Source organism: Mercurialis annua, linkage group LG7 (assembly GCF_937616625.2).
Source record: "Mercurialis annua linkage group LG7, ddMerAnnu1.2, whole genome shotgun sequence".
In the NCBI taxonomy this organism is placed as follows: domain Eukaryota; kingdom Viridiplantae; phylum Streptophyta; class Magnoliopsida; order Malpighiales; family Euphorbiaceae; genus Mercurialis; species Mercurialis annua.
This window is the reverse complement of record NC_065576.1, coordinates 49,481,841-49,504,812: the sequence shown is the minus strand read 5'-3', so window position 1 is coordinate 49,504,812 and position 22,972 is coordinate 49,481,841. Positions and strand designations below refer to the sequence as shown.

Sequence of the window (22,972 nt, the reverse complement as noted above, 5' to 3'; positions counted from 1 at the left end):
GAGAGTCCACCAAACCAATCGAGCTGGACATTGTTATTACAATAAGCAAAAAATAAATTTTTAGTTTCTAGTTTGTGCACTAAATTAAAGAATTAATCCTTAATTTTTGTATGGGAAACCGTGTCAAACTTGCTTCTCTTTTCAGGTCCCACTGTTTGATATACACTCAATTTGTGTTTCAGTTGTTGTCGTTTAAGGGTTTTTCTCTAGAAACCCTTCACCTCTCATCCAATCCCACCAATCCACCTCATAATAACAACAATTCAATCCTACCCTTTTTGTTTTTCTATCAAATAATAATACCCAGAACTTCAAAATTGAATCTTTATCACCCCTATTCATAAGGGTGACTGATAAACAATTTTCATTCAAGAAAAAGTTGTTTATTTTGCTCTCTTGTGAGAGATTAAGAGAAGCAAAGCATCTTCTTTTTCTTGATTACCATTCATTTTTATAACCAGTAAGTCTCAAGCTTTTGTATTTTTTTTTATCTTTATGATTTTTTTACCTTTATGGGTTAATGGCATTTAAAGTAAAGAATCTATGTTTTGTCTTGATGTGCTGAAATTTGTCAGTTTTAGTATTTATGCCTGATTGTGTTTCATTCAAGGAAGTAAAAAAGAAATGAGTGGTGAAACAAAATGTTAATGCTTGTCAATGAGGGTTGAGTTTCCTGATGGTGGTGAAAATTGGCATTGTTGTTTAGCTAATTCTAACACTATTACACTGCTCAATTTGTGTCTTTTATTATTTAAAAAAAGTTTTATCCTATGTCATTCATTTGCCAATGTTTGTTGTTTTACCCTTCTTTTGTTATTTGGTTTCTTATTTAGTGAAGTTTGTAAATTCTTCATAACAGTTGTTAGTTGAACTGTTTGAGTTAGCTATGTAAAATTTTCTTCCTCTGTGATCTGTTTTATGTAATGAAGTAGTATTTTTTTTAGTGACTTTTACATCTTCAATTGAATTTGTAGTCACATTAAGGTGTGGATAGTCATTTTTAATTCTAAAGAAAAGCAAGCATTGGATATTGATTCATAAAAGATGGTGCTTGATGTAACAAGTTTAAATAATTTATACAGTTTCTTATCAGGAGGATCCTCAAAGCACTCTTGGCAGCCCGTCATGACTGCCGATACAACTGCTCTAAGTTATTGGATGAACTGGAGGTTCTTCCTATGTGCAATATTTTTGTTATTTGCTATGATATTTGCCGCATTTCTAATATGGAAGAAAGAAGGATCCAAGAAATCAAAATCTGGAAGGATAGAAAATCGGTGTGAAAGGGCAGGGTCTTTATATAAGGATGAAGCTTGGAATACGTGTGTGAAAGGAATTCATCCCGCTTGGTTGCTTCTGTTTAGGATAACTGCTTTCATCATTATGTTATCATTGATCACAGCAAATACCGTTGTTGATGGAGTTGGAATATTTTATTTCTACACGCAGTAAGTTATCGACAAATACAGCATTTTTCGTGTGCATGATCATACATAAAAAGGTGAACTTAGCATGGTTTAAAGAGGTTATGGAAATTGAAAGAACTTTAATTTTGTAGTAAAGCAATTAAAGGTCGACTCATGTCTTTTGTTATATTTGAAATTGAGGAATAAAATTGTTGTGTTTGCTTATGAAATTTGTAACTTTTCCCACTTTCCCTTTTGCTGCACAGGTGGACGTTTACTTTGGTCACAATATATTTTGCGGTATGTTCTCCATACAACTCCGATAATGCATCAATTTAAGGTTGTTTGAGGAATGAATTATTTTTATTTCCTACCTTGAGAATCCTAAAGCACTGTTGATTTGTCATATGTTATAAAATCTTCATAAGATTTTTGAAGCGGGACATCTGTATAAGAATTTGATGTTATTTTGCTTAAGTTGCTTATGTTTTCAACTTCAATATGTAGCTTGGATCTTCAATCTCCATTTACGGGTGTTTCATACATCGCAATGGATTCAATGCTGATCAGTCTTATCTTGAGAATTTAGATGCAGAACGAGGCAGCTATACAGCTCCCTCACTTGGGGAAAGTGATGATATATCTGACTTGCCCAAAAGTATAGATATCAGTCGAGAATCTCATCGCCGGGAAACTGCAGGTGCCTGGGGCTATCTCTTTCAAATTATTTTTCAGGTATGTTTTCGTTTGAACTCATTGATTCTCGATTTTGGAGGATTGGTATTAAGCTCTTTATTATTGTGCATTTTATTTCTTTAGGTGCCTTTTTACCTCGTCGTCTTTTTTTTTTTGATAATAAAATGTGTTTATTAGAGACTGATCTTATTTATTTCGGGCAGACATCTGCAGGTGCTGTGGTGCTAACTGATATTGTATTCTGGTTCATTCTTTATCCATTTCTAATGGGCAAAGATTACAGTCTTGATTTTGTAAGTGGGAGCTCTATTCTATCATTCCGCTGCATATTCACTTCAATTTTTTGGATGATGCTTATAGGATCAAAATAGTGTTTGTGAGGCCATATGAGAACTAAGTTAAATTTTACTAATAATTATTAGACTGCAGAGTGGAACTTTTAAGTCGACTATTGGTACTAATTACATGCACTGCACTGCAGAATAATCTTCAAGTAAAAACTTGTGATTTCTCATGGTGGTTGTTCCAAATCTTGATAGCCATTTACGTTAGCCTTCTTTTGTAGAGCTGTTTTCGGCTTCTCATGTCAATGAACTGATGTATTGAACCGCCTAGAACCCGGAAGTAACCGTCCGGTTCCAAACCGGCATGGAACCGTCACTTAGACGGTTCCGGGACGGTTCCATTTTTTCTTGAACCGTGACCCGGCGGTTCCGAACCAGAACCGCCGGGTTATGAACCGTGGCCACCTCTAGATGTAACTTAAGTAATGCAGTACCCTATAACTCAATTCTCTCAGCAGTATATTAAGCTACCATGCCAAATAAAGATGCAAACAACTAGCACAAAAACTTGTTTTACATTTTAGATGGATCTTTATATTGAACAAAAATAACTTTAATCAATAAATTATATTTTTGTTATCTTCAACTGCAGTTGAATGGCTGTATGCACTCGGTCAATGCCATTTTACTCCTCGGGGATACAGTGTTAAACTGCTTGGTAATTCAAATTGCTCAGTGTCATTGCTTTTCATTTCTAACACTTCTATCTAAAATTATAAATTTACCTCTCTTTCCGTTCCAGCGGTTCCCTACATTTCGGTTCGCTTATTTTATTTTGTGGACAAGCTTATTTGTCATCTTTCAGTGGATCATCCATGCTTGCATTTCGATGTGGTAAAGTTATATTCTTTATTTTCATATTATTCGTTTTGATGTTAGTCTATGGGCATAAGACTTTCCCGTTTTTTACAGGTGGCCGTATCCATTTCTGGATTTATCATCTCCATATGCTCCTCTATGGTATGTATAAAAGTCGTCTTTATACTGTCATTTTCTGAACATGATCGAGTCAAGTTGTCCAGTCTCGGCGGCATAGTATATTACTGTAAATGAACTAACTGCTGTGTTGCTACTGTGGACTAAACAGGTACATGGGAGTAGGGATGATGCATATCGTGTGTTATGGCGTATTTGCTTTGATAATTAGGCTGAAACATTTTTGGTTATCAAGATCATTTCCAGAGTCGTATCAGGGTTTCAGGTGAAACGGAAACTGCCTTGCTGTCATCCGTTCACCAAGTAACCATATTCGCCAACAGCTACCAATTGTTATTTTTTGATAGTAACTGGGCGGATTGGTGCTGCTGAGGAACTTCATTATTTTTTAGAGGAGCAGCTGAGAAGTAAAGATTGTATGTGCTCTCTTGTTAAAGTACATATATTTTCATGAAACATTGAAAATGTTAATTTTTTTGAAATGGTAAATATATAAAATTATTTTACTGTTGCAAGCTTACCAAGAAAGCAAACCGTGAGGAAGTTCAATGTAAATATGGCTGTGCTTGATAATGTTTATCATCTCTCCAGAAAGAAATAAATTTCATCAAATAAAATACTATGATTTATGGTGTCTTTGTCTAGCATTATACTATTCATTGCTGCAAAATATATATATTTATTTCAAGACAATAAGCAAACTTTAAATATGAGCTAATGAAGTAGATGATCAGTCATCCTGGCAATGCAGTTCAAAGAGATTTAAACCCAAAAGAAGTCATTATCCATAGAACTCTAAAAGAAATATATCAAGTTATCAACAATTCTCTTTGAACCGTGGTTTCAATTGATCACGCCGCTCCGACAAATCAAGATGCACATCTTTATCTCTAATTTTCTTTCTATCAACTCTACTTATGTTCTCCCGGCAAGTTCAGGTTGCACATTTTCGCTTACATGAGGTTTTCCGACAACCAGAGACAACATTGACCCGCTCGCAAAGCAGATACATCAGATAGATCACTAGCCTAGGGTTTTACATGCTCCCTAATAAACTGCTCCACCTGAGATGTTTCGCCAGTCAAACCAGAAGACTCTGCAACGACAACTTTGTTGCTACAGTGAGAAAAGGAAAATGCTTCTCCCGGGATCCCTAGAGTAAAGTCATTTGCAACATCAGCTTCTGAGATTGCACTTCTTGATGCCCGTAACTTGTCACTGCAAAATTACAGAAAATTAATCGGCTAACAGCTGCACAATAAATAGCTGCTATAACATTAACTGGATTCACAAGTTATGATGATTTTGAAGTGAAAATCCATGGCTGATTGGGAGTCTGATCCCACCAATTTTGATCACAATAACACCAAATTCATTAATCAGAAAAAGAGGAACTTTTACATTTCTTTCTCGAGTTGTTTTCTGATGAATTCCTTAGTATGTGCAGTCACTTTGTCTGTCTTGTTGCAACAGATCAGAACTGGAACTTTCCTTTTGACGACACTTGCCTTGGTCAAAATATCATACAGATATCTATCACACATACAGTATATCAAAATATTAGAATATCGCAGCATTTATAGTTAAAACTGTGAATGTGCGAAAACATATGTTAATAATATGAAACTATTTGAAATTTGTAATTACTCTGAAACTTCACGCAAATTGGGTAAGAATTCCAAAGCATCAACAACAAACACTATGCCAGCAGCTTGAGGCAAAAACTCATCTAGTTTGGGTCGAAGGCGAGAGTGCCCAGGAACATCAACAAGGTGAACAGGCTTTAGTTTGCCCTTCTGTAACATCACAAAGAAGTAGAAGCCATAAATTCAATTAAGTTTTTATTCAACACAAGTAAAAGAACAAACAAAATTAATAAACCAACTCTAAGCATGCAAAGCTAAAATAAACACCTTAGAGTTTTCAGAATGAAGGATGAAAGTGCCCTCATTTTGTTCCATCGATGTAACAGTGCCCTGATGTGAAGAACCATCTCGAAGCTGGCATTGGCATCAATATAGAAAATTAGGATAAATGTGAGATGCACAAATAGGACAATCTGATAAACTTAGTGTTCATTGCACTCATCACAGAAGAAACTTGATAACCAGAAAATACAATATAGACCAATTGGGTAAAGCTATATACCACATGGCTCCAAACTAGGAAGTATTGCTTTAATAATTTAAGTAACCAAAGTAAGAATTAAGGCCTTACTTGATAGAAAATGACAGTTTTCCCGCTCCCACTGAGTCCAGTGAGCACAATGGTATTAGATTTAGTGCGTTTAAAGAGACGAACTGCAAAATAAAGAGAGTTAAAATAGCAGAAATGACTGAATACTAGCATTGAAATTGTAATACAATGTCTGAAAATTCATTAGCAGTTTTCCTTAAAAGTATGCTAGACATGAAACTCTAGGTTTCTAGTTTGACCTAAGAAAAAACCTTACTTACAAGTGATGAAAATCAAGATTTTAAATAGCAACATAGAATCTAGCAAGAACATAAAACCAAAAAAAAACACATTACTTCAAAATGTATATAAATTACTAATACAAACAGTTGAAATCAGTTCAGAGATGCCGAGTTTACCCTAATACGCCAAACCAGATCAAGAATGCTCATTGACTCTACAAAATCTAAATTCTTAGATAATTAAGAACCCAACAAAAAAAATGAAAAAGAATAGCAAGGATTTACTGATTAAGAGTAAAAGGGTAGTGAAAAGCAAGACAGCAGCGGCCGAATAGAGCTGGGTAGGTGGTATTTCTTTGGCAAATTCAATTCCTTGTTGTATCCATTGTTTTGCCTCACTTTTCCATTGCTCAATTCCTTCCATTTCCAAGATTCTGCACACCAAACAAAACTATAAACTATAAACTCGAAACCCAATTTCAAAAAGTTCAAAAAATATATCTGATATTGAATTCACAAACCCTAAAAATGGTGGAACCAGAAGATGATTGAAGAAACAGGCTAAAATGGAGAGGGAGTGGATTGGATTAAATGGGTAACTTTTGTTTCCTTTTTTGAATTGCTAATTACTATAAACATTCACTCATATGAATCAAAATAACTCAAAATTGTTTTTTAATTTTTACTTTACTTGTGCCCATGCCGGGCTTAACTCAAAAGCCCGAATCTAGCTAAAATTCTAAGATTTTCCGTGGTCGTTGGACTATGGGCTAAAAAGTAGGGGTGAGCACGGTTCGGGGGAGTCCGGGGATTGACAAATCTCCGGAACCAAACCAAAAGTCGGGGATATCAAAAATTGGATATCCGGATCCGTACCAATAATCGGTTTGGTTCGGTTAGAAGATTTTATTTTTCGGTACGGTTCGGTACGGGGATTCGGTCCTAATGGTTCGGTACGGTTCGGTACGGATATCACTAAAACCACGGATATTATTTTATTTAAAATGTGATCTCTACTATATTATAATATATTATTTTGACTTTTAAAATTAATTAGCTACTTATTCATTCATTTTTTTATATTTTCAACTATTACAAGTAAATAATCATCAATAAAATAAAAAGGCACAACATGTATATTATCGTTCGATTTAATATTAATTTTTTGATTATTTGATAAGGGTACTTTTAAATATTCTCAAGTCTAAAATTATATCGTTTTTGTTAAAACTATGTAATTTGGTAAATGATAGAAAATAATGAATATGTGTTGTTCATATTAATTTATAAAAAATACTTTTAATAATTATTAAATATTTGATAAATTCATATAAATTTCATTGAAATATATAAGTATTTTGTTTTTATGTAAATTAATAATTTTTTTTATATATATAGACTAATATTTTTAATATATATTATTTAATTTTATAAAACAATTTTAATTTTTAGTAATTCAAAGTTAATACAAATATAATAATCAAATGAAAATTGGAATAATATATATATATATATATATATATATATATATAATTTCGGTTCTTCGGGTATAAATTCGGTACTTCGGTACTTCGGTTCGGTACGGTTCGGTTCGGTTCTCGGTACGGTTATTTATAGAAGATCCAGAACCGTACCAATAAAATTTTCGGTACTGTTCGGTTCGGAGAAAGTCAATGGTCAACGGATATTTTTCGGTCCTGGATATTTTCGGTCCGGTTTTTGGTTCGGTTTTGGAGATATCCAGGATCCGTGCTCACCCCTACTAAAAAGCTATTTAGTGGGCTGGAAATCCCTTCAGGTCCGGCCCATTTAAAAGCCTTGGATATATATAAATGTTTAGAATATACCTCCGCTACTGAAGGTATCCAAACTATCGTTTTGTTTCACCTTGATTATTAAAATTTAATTTTATTTAAATGGAGATTTTTCAGTTAAAATGATGATTTGGCAGCCCATGTGACAATTGTATTTTTATGAAAATGTGTCACTTATGCATAATTCCAACTCAGTGGGAAGTTTTTCGGCCAAATTATACATACATGTCTAGATTTTAATCAAAAAAAAAGTAAAAATCGGCTGCCCACATATGTTTTTTTACAGAAAACCTCTCGTTGGAACACAATTAAAGTTTAATAATTAAAGTAAAAAAATAAAAATTTAGTAATCAAATTATAGCGAACTTAAATTTAGTCACCTAAGAAAATGTAATATTTTAAATACCTCCTCAATCAATTACCCAATATACCTCGTTTACACTTTTTTATTTTTTAAAAAAAATACGCTCTCTCATACCAATATATGGTTTCAAACTTTTTATTTATAAAAAACACTTTTAATAAAGCATACTGAAATTCTACCCAAAAAAAACTACTAAAATCATATTTTGTAAATAAAAATAAAAAAATGCATTTTTTATAAACCCACCCATAAGAAAACATAAATAAAAAACATAAATATAGCATGTTCGGACCGAGTTAATCTCCTTTCAGTCTCACACATCTCACGTGGACGGGGCAAAATTCAAATTGTGTGGATGGAAAAAGTTTTGATAACGTATTAGATTATATCTTAAAACTCATTGGTGTTAAGTGTAAATACTCAACTAATATTTAAACACGTGTTCATTTATATATACAACTAATGTGGGATACTCCCACTTCAACAGAAAGATCTCAGGATTCAACGAAACCACTACAACGACTCTATCATGCAAAATTTTATGTCTTTGATCGATATTGACGAATGGAATTTCAAACAAATAAATATATTTAAATGGATACATTTAAAAAAAGGGAAGTAGAAAAGCAAATGCTAATTTAATTTGTAAAATTTAGTTAAACAATTATGTATTTTTTTAATTTATTATGCAATCTGCTGTAACGTCGTTTATTCAAACATATCTGTCAAATTGATATTAATATTTTCTAACAATTGTAACTGTTATATTTAAAATAAAATAAAATAGACTATGTCAGAACTGGAAAGTCAAGTTCTATAGAACTCACTCTCAATAGCACTTGCTTTCATAATACATAACTAGTAAATTATGACTTTAAATTCTCATATTTGAGTTGAATTACTATTCACAAGTGCAATTATGACTTTAAATTCTCATATTTGAGTTTCAATTAATGCATTGCCAAACACGGTTTGACTAAAATAACCATTATAATTCTGTAAATATTTAGATCAACTGCCACACAATTATTCTAATTTAATCAAAAAGTTTGAATTTGAATTCTAAGTATTCAATAGTATTAAAAATAATAAAAGAATTTTTGTTGTTCATATAATTATATCCTATGAGAATGAAAATTAGTGGGTTTAGTATGGCGATTGGAAACCCATTAATTAAACAAAAATAGTAACAATTATTTATAAATTGTGCAAATTTTTCTTAGTGAAGTTTAGTGAATTATATAATATAATAATAAAGTGATTGTCATTAGAGAGATGCAGAAAATTAATATAAAAAGTTTATGCAATTGGGGAATTAAAAAGGAATATTAAATCTTACTCACCAAATTAAAAAAAATTGAGATACACAGTGAATCTGTAATTAATTAAGTATAAAATATGCTTAGTGAGTGCAAGTTGCATACAAATAAATAATAAGTCAATGTGTAATATTGAAATTGTGGGAGAGATCAAATATAAAGGGTTGACCAAAGAGGTTGATTAAGTACTTTTATGAAATTTACTTACCAACTTTGATTGGACTTTGGTAATAAGGTTGGCATTTTTTTTTTTGATGAAATAAGATTGGTATAAGTTACTATAAAGAGTAAAGTCAATTTATCGAAAAAGTTGATAGATTGATAAACTTATTAATTTACAGAATTGATTAGTTTTTCAACATCATTTAAAAAAAAAACTATACTCAAACTTATGGCAGGTTTCGGTCTTTCTAAATTAAAAATGTGTATTGATTTTAAACTTAATAATTCGAACTGAAATTTTATTATATGATCAAATGAAATAAAATCGAACTGGCATTAATTATTCAATATAGTTCGATTTTTGAACATGCCATACTCCAAACCTACAACCTCTAAACCAACATAATATTTATATATGGTTATTATATAATTTTGTAGATAGCATATATCTTGAAACTTCATAATTAAAAGGTTTAATTACTGAATAAATATATGCATGTACAATGGTTTTTTTTAAATATGTGTATATCATTGGACAAGTGGCTTTAAAGATTAAACAACCAAATTAAGATTTGAATATCTTGAATGATACACAAACGTGTTAGAAGGTCAAATTCTTATGTTTTGGACTTTGCATGTAAGAGCATCTCCATTGCATGTTGTATTTTTTATGCTATTTTTAACACAAAATAAGATAAAATGCTATATATATTACATATTATTGAAATTTACTCCATTGCAAAATGCTAAACTAAATGCTAAATTTATAATTTTATAAGTGATTATCATTATTAATGGCAAATCTGTAAATAATTTAGATATAAACAAATTTGGCATATGCTAAACTTTCTAACAAATTTGGCACAATGTTTAGCATATGCTAAATTTAGCACATGAAATAGAAGTGCAATGGAGATGTGTTTTTTATATTAAATGCTAAATTATAGCATTGTGAGGTATTTTAGCATTAGAGTGGAGATGCTCTAATGCGCACAAAATGTTAAGAGCACAAATTATTTTGTAAAGTAAACAATATTTATTATTGCCACTGTTATATATTGTGTAAACTAATATTTATTTGACCATGAATTTTATCAGTTTTTGCAAGTCTCGTAAAATACTAATCAAACAAAACACTAATGTTGTTTATTTTAATGTTATTCATAAAAGAACACCAATTTATAAGTTTTAATGAAACAATGCATAAAAGAACAAATATATCTTGAATATCCACACAAAAGAATAAATGAATCAAACAGTGATAGGAATCCCTAAAATGCTGACAATTAACACAATCAATTTCCACAAAAAAATGGAAAATTTATTTTACCTCCCTAAATATAATCACCCATGAATCCTAAATCTTTATATTTTCAAAAGGTTAAGTAATTCTAAGATAGCAAACGTTTAGTGAAAGTTGTTGTTATATTCCAACTTTTAAATAATATTTTCATTATAATCTGAATGATAATATATTGTTTTAAAATGTCCACGATTAAAAAGGCGTCTATTGTAGTTAATTTAACAAATACTTCGGTTTGATTCATGATAGGAGTATAATACTTCTACTAATTGAGTCGGTTTTGCATCGGTTTTCTATTGTTTTAGCATGCGTTAATGAGTGTTTTATGCTTTATTACATGTGTGAGCGTTTTAGGGTAGGGTGTAAACGTGTTGGGCTACTCGTGAGTTACTCGAGATCGACTCGAAAAAAGCTCGAGATCGGCTCGAAAAATTCGAGCCGAGCTCGAGTATCAATTACCGAGGCTCGTGAGGCTCGCGATCCTAAACGGGCCTAAACGAGCTTGTTATAAAATAATAATAATAATAATAATTTTATTATCACCTCTAAATTTAGATATGCATCATAAAAATTGATGTACGTTTTCGGTTACTACATGTTTGTTAGAGAGTATCAACGCTTTCATCTTATTATTATCTCCATTTTATTTCAACGTTTTTATTGTAAATTAGTGATTAGTGTAGTTAATTGCTTTTGTTGAGTAGAATTCGGTTTCATTTTAGTTGTTTTATTGCTTACAATTCCCTTTTGTCGTGTTACTAACCGAATGAACGATTAGCTTGAAATTATTCTCATTGGACACCGTTGACTCCGTGGGATTTGATCTCTGGACTTAAAATCCATTTTATTACTAGTTGTGATACCGCATACTTGCGGTAAATGACCAACAATTCACAAATGGCTAAAAAAGATTTCAAATATCACAAAATGAGCTAAACTAATTGATTTTGAAAAGTTTGGTAATAACTGACAAAATCCACAAACGTTTAATATTTGATTGGAATTAACCTTATTTTCATTGAATAACGTTTGATAACACAACTTAGTTCAGAATAATTTAATAAACTAAGTTAAAACCAATTAAAATAATAAATTAAAATATTTGACTTCAAATTTCTAATGAAATGTTTGATTGCTACTCCTGGACATGTAATTTATAATACCAATCAATAAAATATCTTTTTCTATCTCTATATTCTTTAATAATAGTGTTTATTATTATACCCTTACACTTATATTTGTATATAAATATTAAATTGTGATTTAATAATTATATATATATATATATATTATAAAATCCAAAACAATAAACTAAAATATTTTTTTATGAAAAAACACAACATTTTCAGTAATAAAGTTATTAGATAGATTACGACATTCAACACTTAAAAAAATTAGTAATTAATATATTCATCTCTTAAATTTAACAAATAATTTTTCAAGATTAATTTCAATTTTATCAAACACCACCTAACCCAAATTGTACAAGAAAATAAAAAAAAGTTGTTCTATTTTTTAGAAATATTTATTTTATTCCATGAATCAAAATAACGTTAGCAAAATAAATTAAATTCCATTTAGAGAATTTAGTTAATCATATTTTTATTTTATAATTTTATTGTCCCTGTCGTAAATGTTTTTTAACTCTGTTAATTTTTAATGATGTATCATCTGACTTGATAACTAATTTGATGACATGCAATCATGTAAAATCATATTACACTCATTAAAATATTAAAATTAATATTAAATTTATAGAATTGTCCAATAATGAGAATATTTTTTGATTTTGAAATTTTGATAGATTCAATGAAAAATTTGAATTTTTTTTGGTTCAATAAAATTTTTCATCAAAGATTATATCAGTTAAAAAATTCATTGTAGGAACTAACAAATTTATGAATTAATTTTTATTTGGTTTATATTTACCATTTTATTTGGCGAAAAATAACATTTTTTTTCTTACTTGATTCATTTGCATCATTCTACTTCTCATGAAGTTGAGGGGTTGACTTTTTTTTTTTTTTGGTACAAGGAAGAAGGCAAAAGTCTAGACAAACTTAACAAAGGATATTACGATCATACGTAATTCCTTGAACATCATGAATTAACCAAGGGCCGAGACTCGTAGGAGGTTCATCGTGCCAATCTATACCAATCTCAGAATTAGGCATTAAAGAAGCCAAATGATCCGCCACAAAATTTGCCTCTCTATAAACATGAGTAACTATAACTTCCCAATCTTTGACGTAAGAGGCCATGAATAGCTGCTAGGAGGTTGGAATACCCGGCTGCACACAAGCTGGAATTAATCTTCTCCACAACCAAGTTATTATCAACTTCTATAATAACCTTTTTAGCTCCCAAATTCCATCCTAGAAGGAGACCATGATAATAACCAAGGGGTTGACTTTTCTTTAATTAGGGAAATAACTTTCCTAAAAAAACTTAGATAAGTTATACTTTTCTAGTTAAATTGATTAAAAATAATTATATAACACAACTGTTGCGCCATGTCATTCGTGTAACAAATCAATAGTGTGTTAGCCATATAGAATATTTAATGACAAAAATATTAAATATTAAATTAAAAGATTTCCTACACAAATGCTCATCAATTTGATGTAAAAATGACATGACGAGACGATTGCATGAGATAAACAAACAAAAAAATATCGATTTCCACCACACGAAAAGTATATTTTCCAATAATTTTTCCAATATCAATTAATTTTTCGAAAAGTATATTTTCCAATAATTATGCACTTTTGAATCAAGCGAGGTCTAAATACAAATTACTTTAAAACCTATGTTCATTTAACTAAAAAGTATCCTATCAAATCGAACATTTTGAAGGAATAATTGAATTAATATCAAGACAAAAGATTGATTGATTAATTTTAAAACTACAAGAACTCAAATATGATTAAGATAATAATATAGGAGCCTTATGGTAAGAATCCCAAATAAAAAAAAAAGGAAGTAATGGTTGAAACGTTGATTATGGAAGGTAGAAGGTGTGGCCTACCCCATTGCACCTTACCATTCCTTCCCGCTAACTAATAACGGAGTCTCATTTCTTTATTTCAACAAACCAAACTTTTATTTTTCTTTTAAATCAAAATAAAAAATCTCAATTTTCCACTATAAATAAGCTAAAACCAGACCCCAAAAGATCAAGTCTTTTTTTCGTGTGTTTCTTGATTCTTGTTCAAGCTCTCGCATTTCCAACGGTAATGTCTTAAATTCTAACTGTAATGTAAGTTCAATTGATTAATTTTTTGAAATATTTTGATTAGACTGTTCTATAGATTCATGCATGTATTATAGTTCAAAGACTCTATCTTTGTTAAAAAAAATGAAGGGGAAATTTGAGGGTTTTGGTCATTATTTATTGGGTTTTTCTTAAATGTTTGGTTCTGTTTTGGTAAGACTGTTGGAATTTGGAAGTGGGTAGTTGTAGGATTTGGTTGAGTTTGAGTTTGTGATCTGGTAATGTTAGATTAGATCTGTGTTGTATATATTAATTGATGTCCATTTCTTTTGGTTTTGGTGGGTATCAGGTGAAAACAAATGGCACGCAAGAAGATCAGAGAGTATGATTCTAAGAGATTGTTGAAGGAGCATTTTAAGAGGCTTGCCGGCTATGAATTGCCTCTCAAGTCTGCCCAAGTGAGTGGTTTCTCTTAATTTGAGTTTGATTCAAGTTTGTAGATCTTCTTTTGATTTAATGCGTAAGTTCTCGGTGAGATTCGGATTTGGTTTAGTTTTTGTTCATTGAGACTGATTAAGTCATGCCAATATCGGATTCTGTAGTTTGAAACACTGGTTTTGTTTTAGTTGATTGATTTATAAGGTTTAAGTTTGGTGAATTTGATCATTTCCGCCATTGTAAGCCGGGAATTGGGTGGTATTGTGGAGGAACCAATGTGTTAATATGATCCTATCAAACTAAACTAGTATCTGCCTGGTCAAGAAAGCATATCTCGGATGCTGAAACTAGAAACCAGGATCCATATTAGCCTTATTCATATTCTAATATTCTATGCAGTTTGTAATACTAAAGACTTGACTCTCCGAAATCAACATCTCCGATTATGCAAGCTCTACAATTCTATTTTCCCATGTTAAATCACTTATCATATGTTTAGGTTACAGAATCGACTGATTTCAGCGAGCTAGCTGAGAAGGAACCTTGGCTTTCATCCGGGAAACTTGTTGTAAAGCCTGACATGTTGTTTGGCAAGCGTGGCAAGAGTGGTCTAGTTGCTTTAAATCTAGATCTGGCTGAAGTTGCTGGTTTTGTAAAAGAACGCATTGGCAAAGAGGTAGACTTTTTTCACCTAATATAAATATCTCTTGCTTTGAGTAAATGAATAATTTATTTATCCATAAAGACTTTGACTTTTGGATTAAAGCCATGTCTCTTGGTTAACAGGTTGAGATGGGTGGGTGTAAAGGACCTATAACAACATTCATTGTTGAGCCATTCATCCCCCACAATGAAGAATTTTACCTTAACATCGTCTCAGAGCGACTAGGATGCAGCATGAGCTTTTCAGAATGCGGTGGAATTGAAATTGAAGAGAATTGGGATAAGGTGCTCATTGAGACAAACCGCATAAGATTTTTAATGTTAATCTGGTGCACATGATATTTATGCATGTATTTGTTCCAGGTCAAGACTATATTTGTTCCAACAGGGACATCATTTACATCTGAAGTTTGTGCTCCACTTGTTGCAACCCTTCCATTGGAGGTAACGTTGTGGATTCTGTTCTTTGTTTGACTGCATTTGTTCTTTTGTTGTGGCTTAGCTGCTGTTTTAGGTCAGCGTTATTAATTAAATGTTTTGACATAATATCAGTCAAAAAGCTAGACATATTCTACCTTCTGTTGATTTCAAAATTCAATTTTTTTTCTTGAGCAGATAAAAGGAGAACTTGAGCAGTTTATTAAAGTTGTTTTTGCTCTATTTCAAGGTAAATTGGTGACTTTTTACAGTTTATATTCTATTGAAGCTCTAAATTTGCAGTTGACTTTCTTGGCCTTAAAAAATTTTCTTCTAATCTTCAAATTTTATGCTTATCAGATCTCGACTTCACTTTCCTAGAGATGAATCCTTTTGCTTTGGTCGATGGGAAACCGTATCCATTGGATATGAGGGGCGAGCTGGATGACACTGCTACCTTCAAGAACTTTAAGAAGTACATTTCATTTGCTTGAATGATTTTTCTCCTAAATTCTTTTGTAATTATAACAATGCAATCCATCTATTTTATAAAAAAATTACCGTTTCATCTTCGGTATTCCCTTACACTATCTTTTTTTCTCTAGGTGGGGAAACATTGAATTTCCGATGCCATTTGGAAGAGTTATGAGCCCCACTGAAAGCTTTATTCATGGACTTGATGAAAAGGTATTACTTGAATAGTTCCTCATGGGGTGAAAAGATACTTTTACAAGCCACAATGCTCTTATCAACTTGTTTTCTCCAATGTGGTCTCGTAACCTTTATTTGTTTATCTATATCTATATTTTCTTGCAGACAAGTGCATCACTGAAATTCACAGTTCTAAATCCAAAGGGACGAATCTGGACTATGGTGGCTGGAGGAGGTGCAAGTGTCATATACGCAGATACTGTATGGCTCTGTTTGTTTATAATCAGGATTTCGTTGAAGATTATTCTTCTCTTTTCATTTCCTCTAAGTGCAAGCTTGTAATGTTGCTCCATTACGCTCAGGTTGGTGATCTTGGTTATGCTTCCGAACTTGGGAACTATGCAGAATACAGTGGAGCACCCAATGAAGATGAAGTATTGCAATATGCTAGGGTTCTAATTGATGTAAGTTTTCACTTTCCATAACTTTGCTGTGCCAATGGTTGTCTATAAGTGTGTGAAACCCCGTTTTCAATTTGTTCATCCGTCCATTTTTTTTCTTCTTCTTGAAGTAGACTTACGAAGTAAGTGGATTGGAAGATAGGAATCCATATAGCAGACTCTAATTAACTTGGGATTAAGACGTAGTTAGGTTGTAAGATAGTGCCCTGGGATAACATGCTGGATCTGCTACCGCGGAGGTGGATCAAATTTTCATCATGCGAGAACTAATCTATTATTACTCTTTCTACAGTGTGCTACTTCTGATCCTGATGGCCGTAAAAGAGCCCTTGTAGTTGGAGGAGGGATTGCTAACTTCACTGATGTGGCTGCTACATTCAATGGCATAATTCGAGCCTTAAAGGAGAAGGTAAGTTGGTTAATTGTGTTTTTACTGAAAAATCATCACTTTTTCTGTAGAACACAAAATTTTGTATGGCTGAAGTCCAAAATCCTCAACTTCATCGTTGTGAATATTTATACACGTACAAAAACAGGCTTTGTGAAATTAAATTTTATAAAGCACAATCATAATTATAGTGGAAAATTCATAGCGAATGGTGTAATCGAGTTGAGTTGAGTTGGAACGCTGTTTGAAACTCAGACTCGAACTTGGTTGAGTCAAGATCGATAGAATAATTGATGTTCGAGCTTGACTTGATTATTTATTTAAATTTTAGTATAAACATAAGAGTATTATTATTATTATTATAAATATTTATAATAACAAATGGATAAATAAGGAAATTAACCCTCGATTAGGCTCGCAAGCTTGTTGAGCTAAATAAATTGATGGTTGAATTCAATTCAGCAATTGACTCGAGTAGCTAGAACTTGAGCTCCACTCGATTTCCATCAAATTGATTTCCAATATTTTTCAAGTCAACTCCGAATAGCTAGCGAGTTGTCTCAACTCAAGTTGATTACTCTCTTACTGATACCTCCAGTATTGTTGATTGAGTTATTGATATTTTCAGGAATCAAAGCTTAAAGCAGCAAGGATGCACATTTATGTGAGGAGAGGAGGCCCTAATTACCAAAAAGGCCTTGCAAAAATGAGGACACTTGGAGAAGAAATTGGCATTCCCATTGAGGTACAGCTGAATCATGTCTTAAAAGCTTTGTTTCACGTTAATACAATATGAAGAAAATAATCTCAAATATACCCCTTGGGCGGTTCCGGACCGGTTCCGAAAAATGGCCAGGGCTACTTTCACATATTTAATTATTTATTACTTTTTTGTGTTTATGTTTTGGTATTAGGTTTATGGTCCTGAAGCAACAATGACTGGTATATGCAAGCAAGCAATTGAGTGCATCACTGTGGCTGCGTAAATGGCAGACTCCTGAGATTAATCTTTGTTGTTGTTTCTTCTCTTTTTTTATTTGCATGGGAAATTTAATTTGAGTTTTTTTTTTACAACTTTAGTTCCTTACTTTGTGCTGAGAATTAATTAAGAAATGTTAGTTGTTCTTCACTTATTAAAGAGCTACTTGCTTGGTAACCACCTATTAGGGTTTGGTTTAGTAAAATCTAAAACCAAATCATATTTGAAGAGGAAAAATAAACCAAATCACACTAAATATTTATACAAAATTTCGTTGTGGTTAACCAAATTTAACCATTGTTTTAGTTTGGTTAATATAGATTTAGATAAAAATTATACATAATAATAAAATTAATATATATTAATTTATTGTGTATTAGTTTATAAATATTATTTTCATATATATGTATATACACATTTATTTTATAAATATTTAATAGAAATGATATTATTTTAAGGTTCGGTTTTTCGGTCAATTCGGATAACCAATAGTAAAAACCAAACTAAAATCAAAAACTATAATTTTTTATAATTTAAAAAGAAGCAAATCCATTTTAACCAGACCAAAATAAACTTTGAATCGGTTTAAATCATATTAATGGTCTGATTCGATTCTATCAGTCATGGCTAGCTGTGTGCATTTGGTTTGAACCAGTGTTTTAAAAACCGAATCGATGGCCGAACCGGTGAGGCCACAGGTTTCCGGTTCAACCGGTTGAACCGGTTCAATGACCGGTTCAACCGGTTTGATAAATTTAAAAAAAATAAAAAAATTCTGATTCGCCGGTTTTTTACCGGTACAATCCGGTCCGATCCGGTTCAACATTCGGTCTTTTACCGGTTTAATCCGGTTCAATCAGTCCAACCCGATCCAACCAAAAAATCCGGTTTTTCGCAGTTTCAGACCGGATCACTGGCCGGTTCGCGGTTCAACCGGTCCGACCGGCTAGTCAGGTCCGGTTTTTAAAACACTGGTTTGAACCAAATAAACTGAATTGAATCAAACTAACCATAATATAAAAAAGTATGCACATTTAGTTCGACAAGGAAAAGTAGAACTAATTATATATAAAAAAATAGAACTGAACCGGTCAATTTAGTTGATTCTTTGGTTCTATTTGATTTTCAATTTGGTTTCTAGCAAAATTAATTTGAATTTATTTAAAGGTTATTTGAAAGAAACAAAAAGTATCGTCTTTCACCTTTGTAGTATTTTTAGTACGTTTTCTTAAGGTACATGGCATGGTCTTTTTTTATTATTTTTTTAGCATTTCTATTTTAAATATATTATTCAATCGATTTTTATGGCCTTTTAATACTGTGAAAGGTTTATCTAAAGGATTTGCAATTGAAAAACGGTGTCGTTTCATTCATAAAAGGTTATTAAAACAGCGCCATTTGATGGAGAAAATAATAATTTTAAGACAAAATCCATACAGAGACCCCTCTATTTTATCATTTTTGTTCAGTAGCCTCTGTATTTTTTTTTTGTTCGTAAAGTCCCTCTACTTATCTTATTTGTTTTTCCAGTCTTTCAAATTATAAATTATAATCTTTTAAGTCATTTTTTGTGTACCGGAAAAATCACAAATTGTAAGTAGAGGGACTAAAAAAACACAAAAAGGGATAGCAAATTTGCAAAGTATAAGGATCCAGACGTGACGAACTTTGGTGTAGGGACTTCTCGAACAAAAATGATAAAGTAGAGGGACCTCCGTATGGATTTTATCTAATTTTAAATAAGAACGACTAAAAATAAAGGAATAGTTAGACAAATGAGCTAATTACGCTTGTTACAAAAATACTAAGCGGCCTAATTGTTTTCATTAATGCTAAATTTTCGTTGACATTAAAGGGGTAATAACAGTAATTACTCACATCAAGTACATACTTCATCCTATTGATTCACGTGGTGAGCTGATTAAAATAAATAAACAAGAGAATACACGTATAATTTGTTGTCTTCTTCTCCATTTCATATCTCACCATTTTTTTTCTTTCTTTCATTAACTGCCATTATTTCAATCTTTGAATTTCAAATTTTTTTTTTCTTACTTTCATCAACATGCACATCTGCGATTTTAAATTTATTTGAATCAACATCTTTTTTCTTTTCTTGAATTTTTATTTTGGATAATACGTTTCTTTTTTGCTTAACGTCTAAATAATTTTTAATAAAATGGATAGGTGGAGCAGAAATATAAGGAGTAGAACAATTACTATCAAAATCATAAGCAAAATACTGTCTACGTTCTTGGGTAGAAAATATACAATTTGTTTTGCCATTGTTATGTCTTTGAAGGTTTGTGTTGAATTTTTTTTGGATTGTGTTGAGTTACTGAGAAAAGCTGCAGAAATGAATGATAAAGATGATTATGGTGAGTGTGAAATGCTGAATTATTTAAGGAGTTAGGAAAAATTATTGAAATTCCCTTAAGATTATGGTTTTATATCTTTTTCAGAGCCATGGTTTTTTCAATTGTGTCATTACTGAAAATTGTGCATCTTATCTAAATAATTTTTTAGATTTAGTTGTAGTACATTTTAAATTTTTTATCAACTTGTTCTTAATTAAATGATGATAATAAGTAACTACTTCTCAAATTACTATAAATATTCATGCCTTTTTTAAATTAATTATTGTGATATGGTTTTTTCAATTTCAATTTTTATCATAATTTTAAGTTGATGTCATACTTTTCTTTTAAAATTTAATTATTGATAAATTAATTAGTAACGATAGTCTTTTGTAAACTAATCGTACTATAATACGTTTTATTTATGTATTGAGAATACATCATATTTTTAAAATATTTCAGAGATGTATCATGGTGTATTAGGTGGTATATATTTGTATTTTACTATTTGTGTATTTTTCTATGTTTTTTTTCATTTTGTTTATAGAAGATTAGTGTTTTAGTTATAAGAAGTTTAATGTACTGTTTTTTTATAATCTATCTAAAATGTTTTGTAGATGTATCACAACTGTTTTTAAAATCTAAATTTTTATGTAGAAACGAAAAAATAAAATGTTCATATTTTTTTTGTTTACATATCTTCATATATTGTATCACATTTTTTGACATATGCATGAGTAAAATATAATTAGAGATCCATAAACAAGTGTTGATCTATATTGCGCCCGCAAAAATAGCAAGAACAAGGTAAACGTTCGTTTTTGAAACGAACCTAAATAGACCAAAAAAATATTAATTATATACTTGAGATGTATCATTAAACTGTATTTGATATGTATTGTTTGTGTATTTGAGATGTATTTATTTAAATATTAATATGTATTATTTTGTATATTTGAGATGTATTATTAAAACCGTATTTTTTTTATATATGAGATTTATTTATTTAAATTTTACTTAACATGTATTTTTAATATATTTAAGATGTGTTATTAAAGTTGTATTTAATATGTATTTTTTGTACATTTGAGATGCATTATTAATTATATTTAATATGTATTATGTGTGTATTTTCAAATTATTGGGTATAAATAATATATCATCTGTGTATATTGTAGGAATTTTATGATAACTACTGGTATGTGTGAATTATAATTTAAGAAGAAAAAAATGTATAATATTAACAAGTTTATAGCGTATTTTTGTAAAGTGATTTTTTAGAAGTTTTATAGTTTTTTCTCATATTATATTTTTATAAACTATAAAATAGTATATTAGTATATAGTAAATTTAATAATAAATTATTTATTATTAAATAAAAAGTAGACTATAAATAGTGGTGGTGTATAATGGTGATGTGGCGCTATGTAATTGGTGCATGTTTATTGATTGAAGAAAATAATGAGATTCACGTATTATAGATTTGTGCGGATCAAATTTGAATTTTTGTTGCTATATTTGCTAAGTGCGTATCAATTCGTTGGAAAATGAATTTCACATCATTTACTCTCTTTCCTCTCTTCATGTGACATGTCGGGCTGAGGCAAAATACATATTATTTGTAATTTACTCCCTCCGTTTCAATAAAGTTGTCCACTTTGTCTTTATCACATAGTTTAAGAAAAACAATTATTGTTTATGGGTAATGTAAAATTTTCCATATTTTTTTGTCATATTCTTATTTAATATCGGATCCACTTACAATTTACTTTCAATTTATTTATTAGTGGATTTTAAATAGGGGTACTATAAGTTGAGAGTAAAAATTATTATTTTTTGAAAGTGGATAAGAGTTTTGGAACAAAAAATTTTCTCAAAATGGACAATTCTATTGGGATGGAAGGGGTATCATGTTTTGCAAATGTTGATATAATATTTTTCAAAGTTTCTATTTTACATGCCAAACAGAAATAGACTCCCATTTCAATACCCTACAATCATAAATTATTAATCTAACCGAAGACAATTAATTTAACTCAATTTAGGACCACCTAATTTCCAAAAAAATGTTTTTTTTGTTTGTTCATAAAATTGAGGCAAACGTATAGGTAGTAGAATCAGTATCATCGATCTTCAACCAGTGACGGACCCAGTAATTTATTATAAGATAGGTAAGATTGTATTAAATATTTATAAGAAGGAAAAATTTAAAAATTTAAGATGGTCAGTGCTATAAATTTTAAGGCCGAAAAACTATACTACTAACGTGTATATTCATATTTTTTAAAAATTTAAAATAATAAGTTGGTCAACTGCTCACCGTAAGCTTTTCCTAGGTCCGCCCCTGTCTTTAACTATTTTGTGATTATTAATGGAACATAAATGGACAACAGATCATATGGCATAGTAACTTAACCAAATAGAAATAATTAGATTAAACTACTTGATGAGAAAGCTTAGCTCACTCACATAAATGCTAATGTATGCCTAACCCTACCTAATAAATGTTAGTTATAACGATATCAAAATTCAAATAACAGTTCCATGATCTTTTTTACTATAAACTCAAGGATAAACACATTTCTTTCGTTTCAAAATAATTGCCCAACATATTCTCAAAAACGTAAATACATTGATGAAACG

The 22,972-nt window shown here is 30.7% G+C and overlaps 3 protein-coding genes across 5 annotated transcripts; 2 read left to right on the top strand and 1 right to left on the bottom strand.

Moving 5' to 3' along the window:
• The first annotated feature begins 124 nt into the window (after positions 1–124).
• Positions 125–4,018, top strand: LOC126655675 (uncharacterized). 3 transcript variants are annotated; one of them, XM_050349925.2, is made up of 9 exons: positions 125–460; positions 1,094–1,448; positions 1,673–1,706; positions 1,914–2,141; positions 2,306–2,395; positions 3,039–3,104; positions 3,189–3,280; positions 3,359–3,406; positions 3,534–4,018. In XM_050349925.2, the coding sequence occupies exons 2-9, from the start codon at positions 1,126–1,128 to the stop codon at positions 3,649–3,651; spliced, it is 999 nt and encodes a 332-aa protein (XP_050205882.1). In that variant the 5' UTR covers positions 125–460; positions 1,094–1,125; the 3' UTR covers positions 3,652–4,018. The 3 variants fall into 3 exon arrangements, with proteins under 3 accessions (XP_050205882.1, XP_050205881.1, XP_050205880.2); XM_050349924.2 differs by having other exon boundaries at positions 1,083–1,448; XM_050349923.2 differs by lacking the exon at positions 125–460 and having other exon boundaries at positions 1,070–1,448.
• Positions 4,019–4,143: 125 nt separating this feature from the next.
• LOC126655677 (uncharacterized) lies at positions 4,144–6,466 on the bottom strand. Its single transcript, XM_050349926.2, has 7 exons — positions 6,321–6,466; positions 6,085–6,233; positions 5,600–5,682; positions 5,296–5,382; positions 5,030–5,178; positions 4,784–4,915; positions 4,144–4,600 (listed from the first exon to the last, which is right to left on the bottom strand). Exons 2-7 carry the CDS (start codon positions 6,221–6,223, stop codon positions 4,411–4,413), a joined length of 780 nt encoding a protein of 259 aa, XP_050205883.1. The 5' UTR covers positions 6,224–6,233; positions 6,321–6,466; the 3' UTR covers positions 4,144–4,410.
• A 7,342-nt stretch (positions 6,467–13,808) lies between these two features.
• Positions 13,809–18,131, top strand: LOC126656000 (ATP-citrate synthase alpha chain protein 1). Its single transcript, XM_050350430.2, has 13 exons — positions 13,809–13,994; positions 14,325–14,433; positions 14,913–15,089; positions 15,200–15,361; positions 15,440–15,520; positions 15,692–15,743; positions 15,854–15,968; positions 16,099–16,180; positions 16,310–16,405; positions 16,507–16,608; positions 16,898–17,014; positions 17,622–17,738; positions 17,908–18,131. The coding sequence occupies exons 2-13, from the start codon at positions 14,335–14,337 to the stop codon at positions 17,977–17,979; spliced, it is 1,272 nt and encodes a 423-aa protein (XP_050206387.1). The 5' UTR covers positions 13,809–13,994; positions 14,325–14,334; the 3' UTR covers positions 17,980–18,131.
• The last annotated feature ends 4,841 nt before the right edge of the window (positions 18,132–22,972 follow it).

Bases quoted from the DNA above. Each gene is read 5' to 3' on its own strand.
- LOC126656000 (XM_050350430.2), top strand. From the start codon at position 14,335: ATGGCACGCAAGAAGATCAGAGAGTATGATTCTAAGAGATTGTTGAAG. The intron at 15,362-15,439 runs GTGCTCATTGAG...TATTTGTTCCAG, and splicing joins TTGAAGAGAATTGGGATAAG to GTCAAGACTATATTTGTTCC. The intron at 15,521-15,691 runs GTAACGTTGTGG...TTTCTTGAGCAG, and splicing joins TTGCAACCCTTCCATTGGAG to ATAAAAGGAGAACTTGAGCA.
- LOC126655677 (XM_050349926.2), bottom strand. From the start codon at position 6,223: ATGGAAGGAATTGAGCAATGGAAAAGTGAGGCAAAACAATGGATACAA. The intron at 5,683-6,084 runs GTAAATCCTTGC...TTTATTTTGCAG, and splicing joins TACCCTTTTACTCTTAATCA to TTCGTCTCTTTAAACGCACT. The intron at 5,383-5,599 runs GTAAGGCCTTAA...TGCCAATGCCAG, and splicing joins AAACTGTCATTTTCTATCAA to CTTCGAGATGGTTCTTCACA.
- LOC126655675 (XM_050349925.2), top strand. From the start codon at position 1,126: ATGACTGCCGATACAACTGCTCTAAGTTATTGGATGAACTGGAGGTTC. The intron at 2,142-2,305 runs GTATGTTTTCGT...TATTTCGGGCAG, and splicing joins TCTTTCAAATTATTTTTCAG to ACATCTGCAGGTGCTGTGGT. The intron at 2,396-3,038 runs GTAAGTGGGAGC...CTTCAACTGCAG, and splicing joins AAGATTACAGTCTTGATTTT to TTGAATGGCTGTATGCACTC.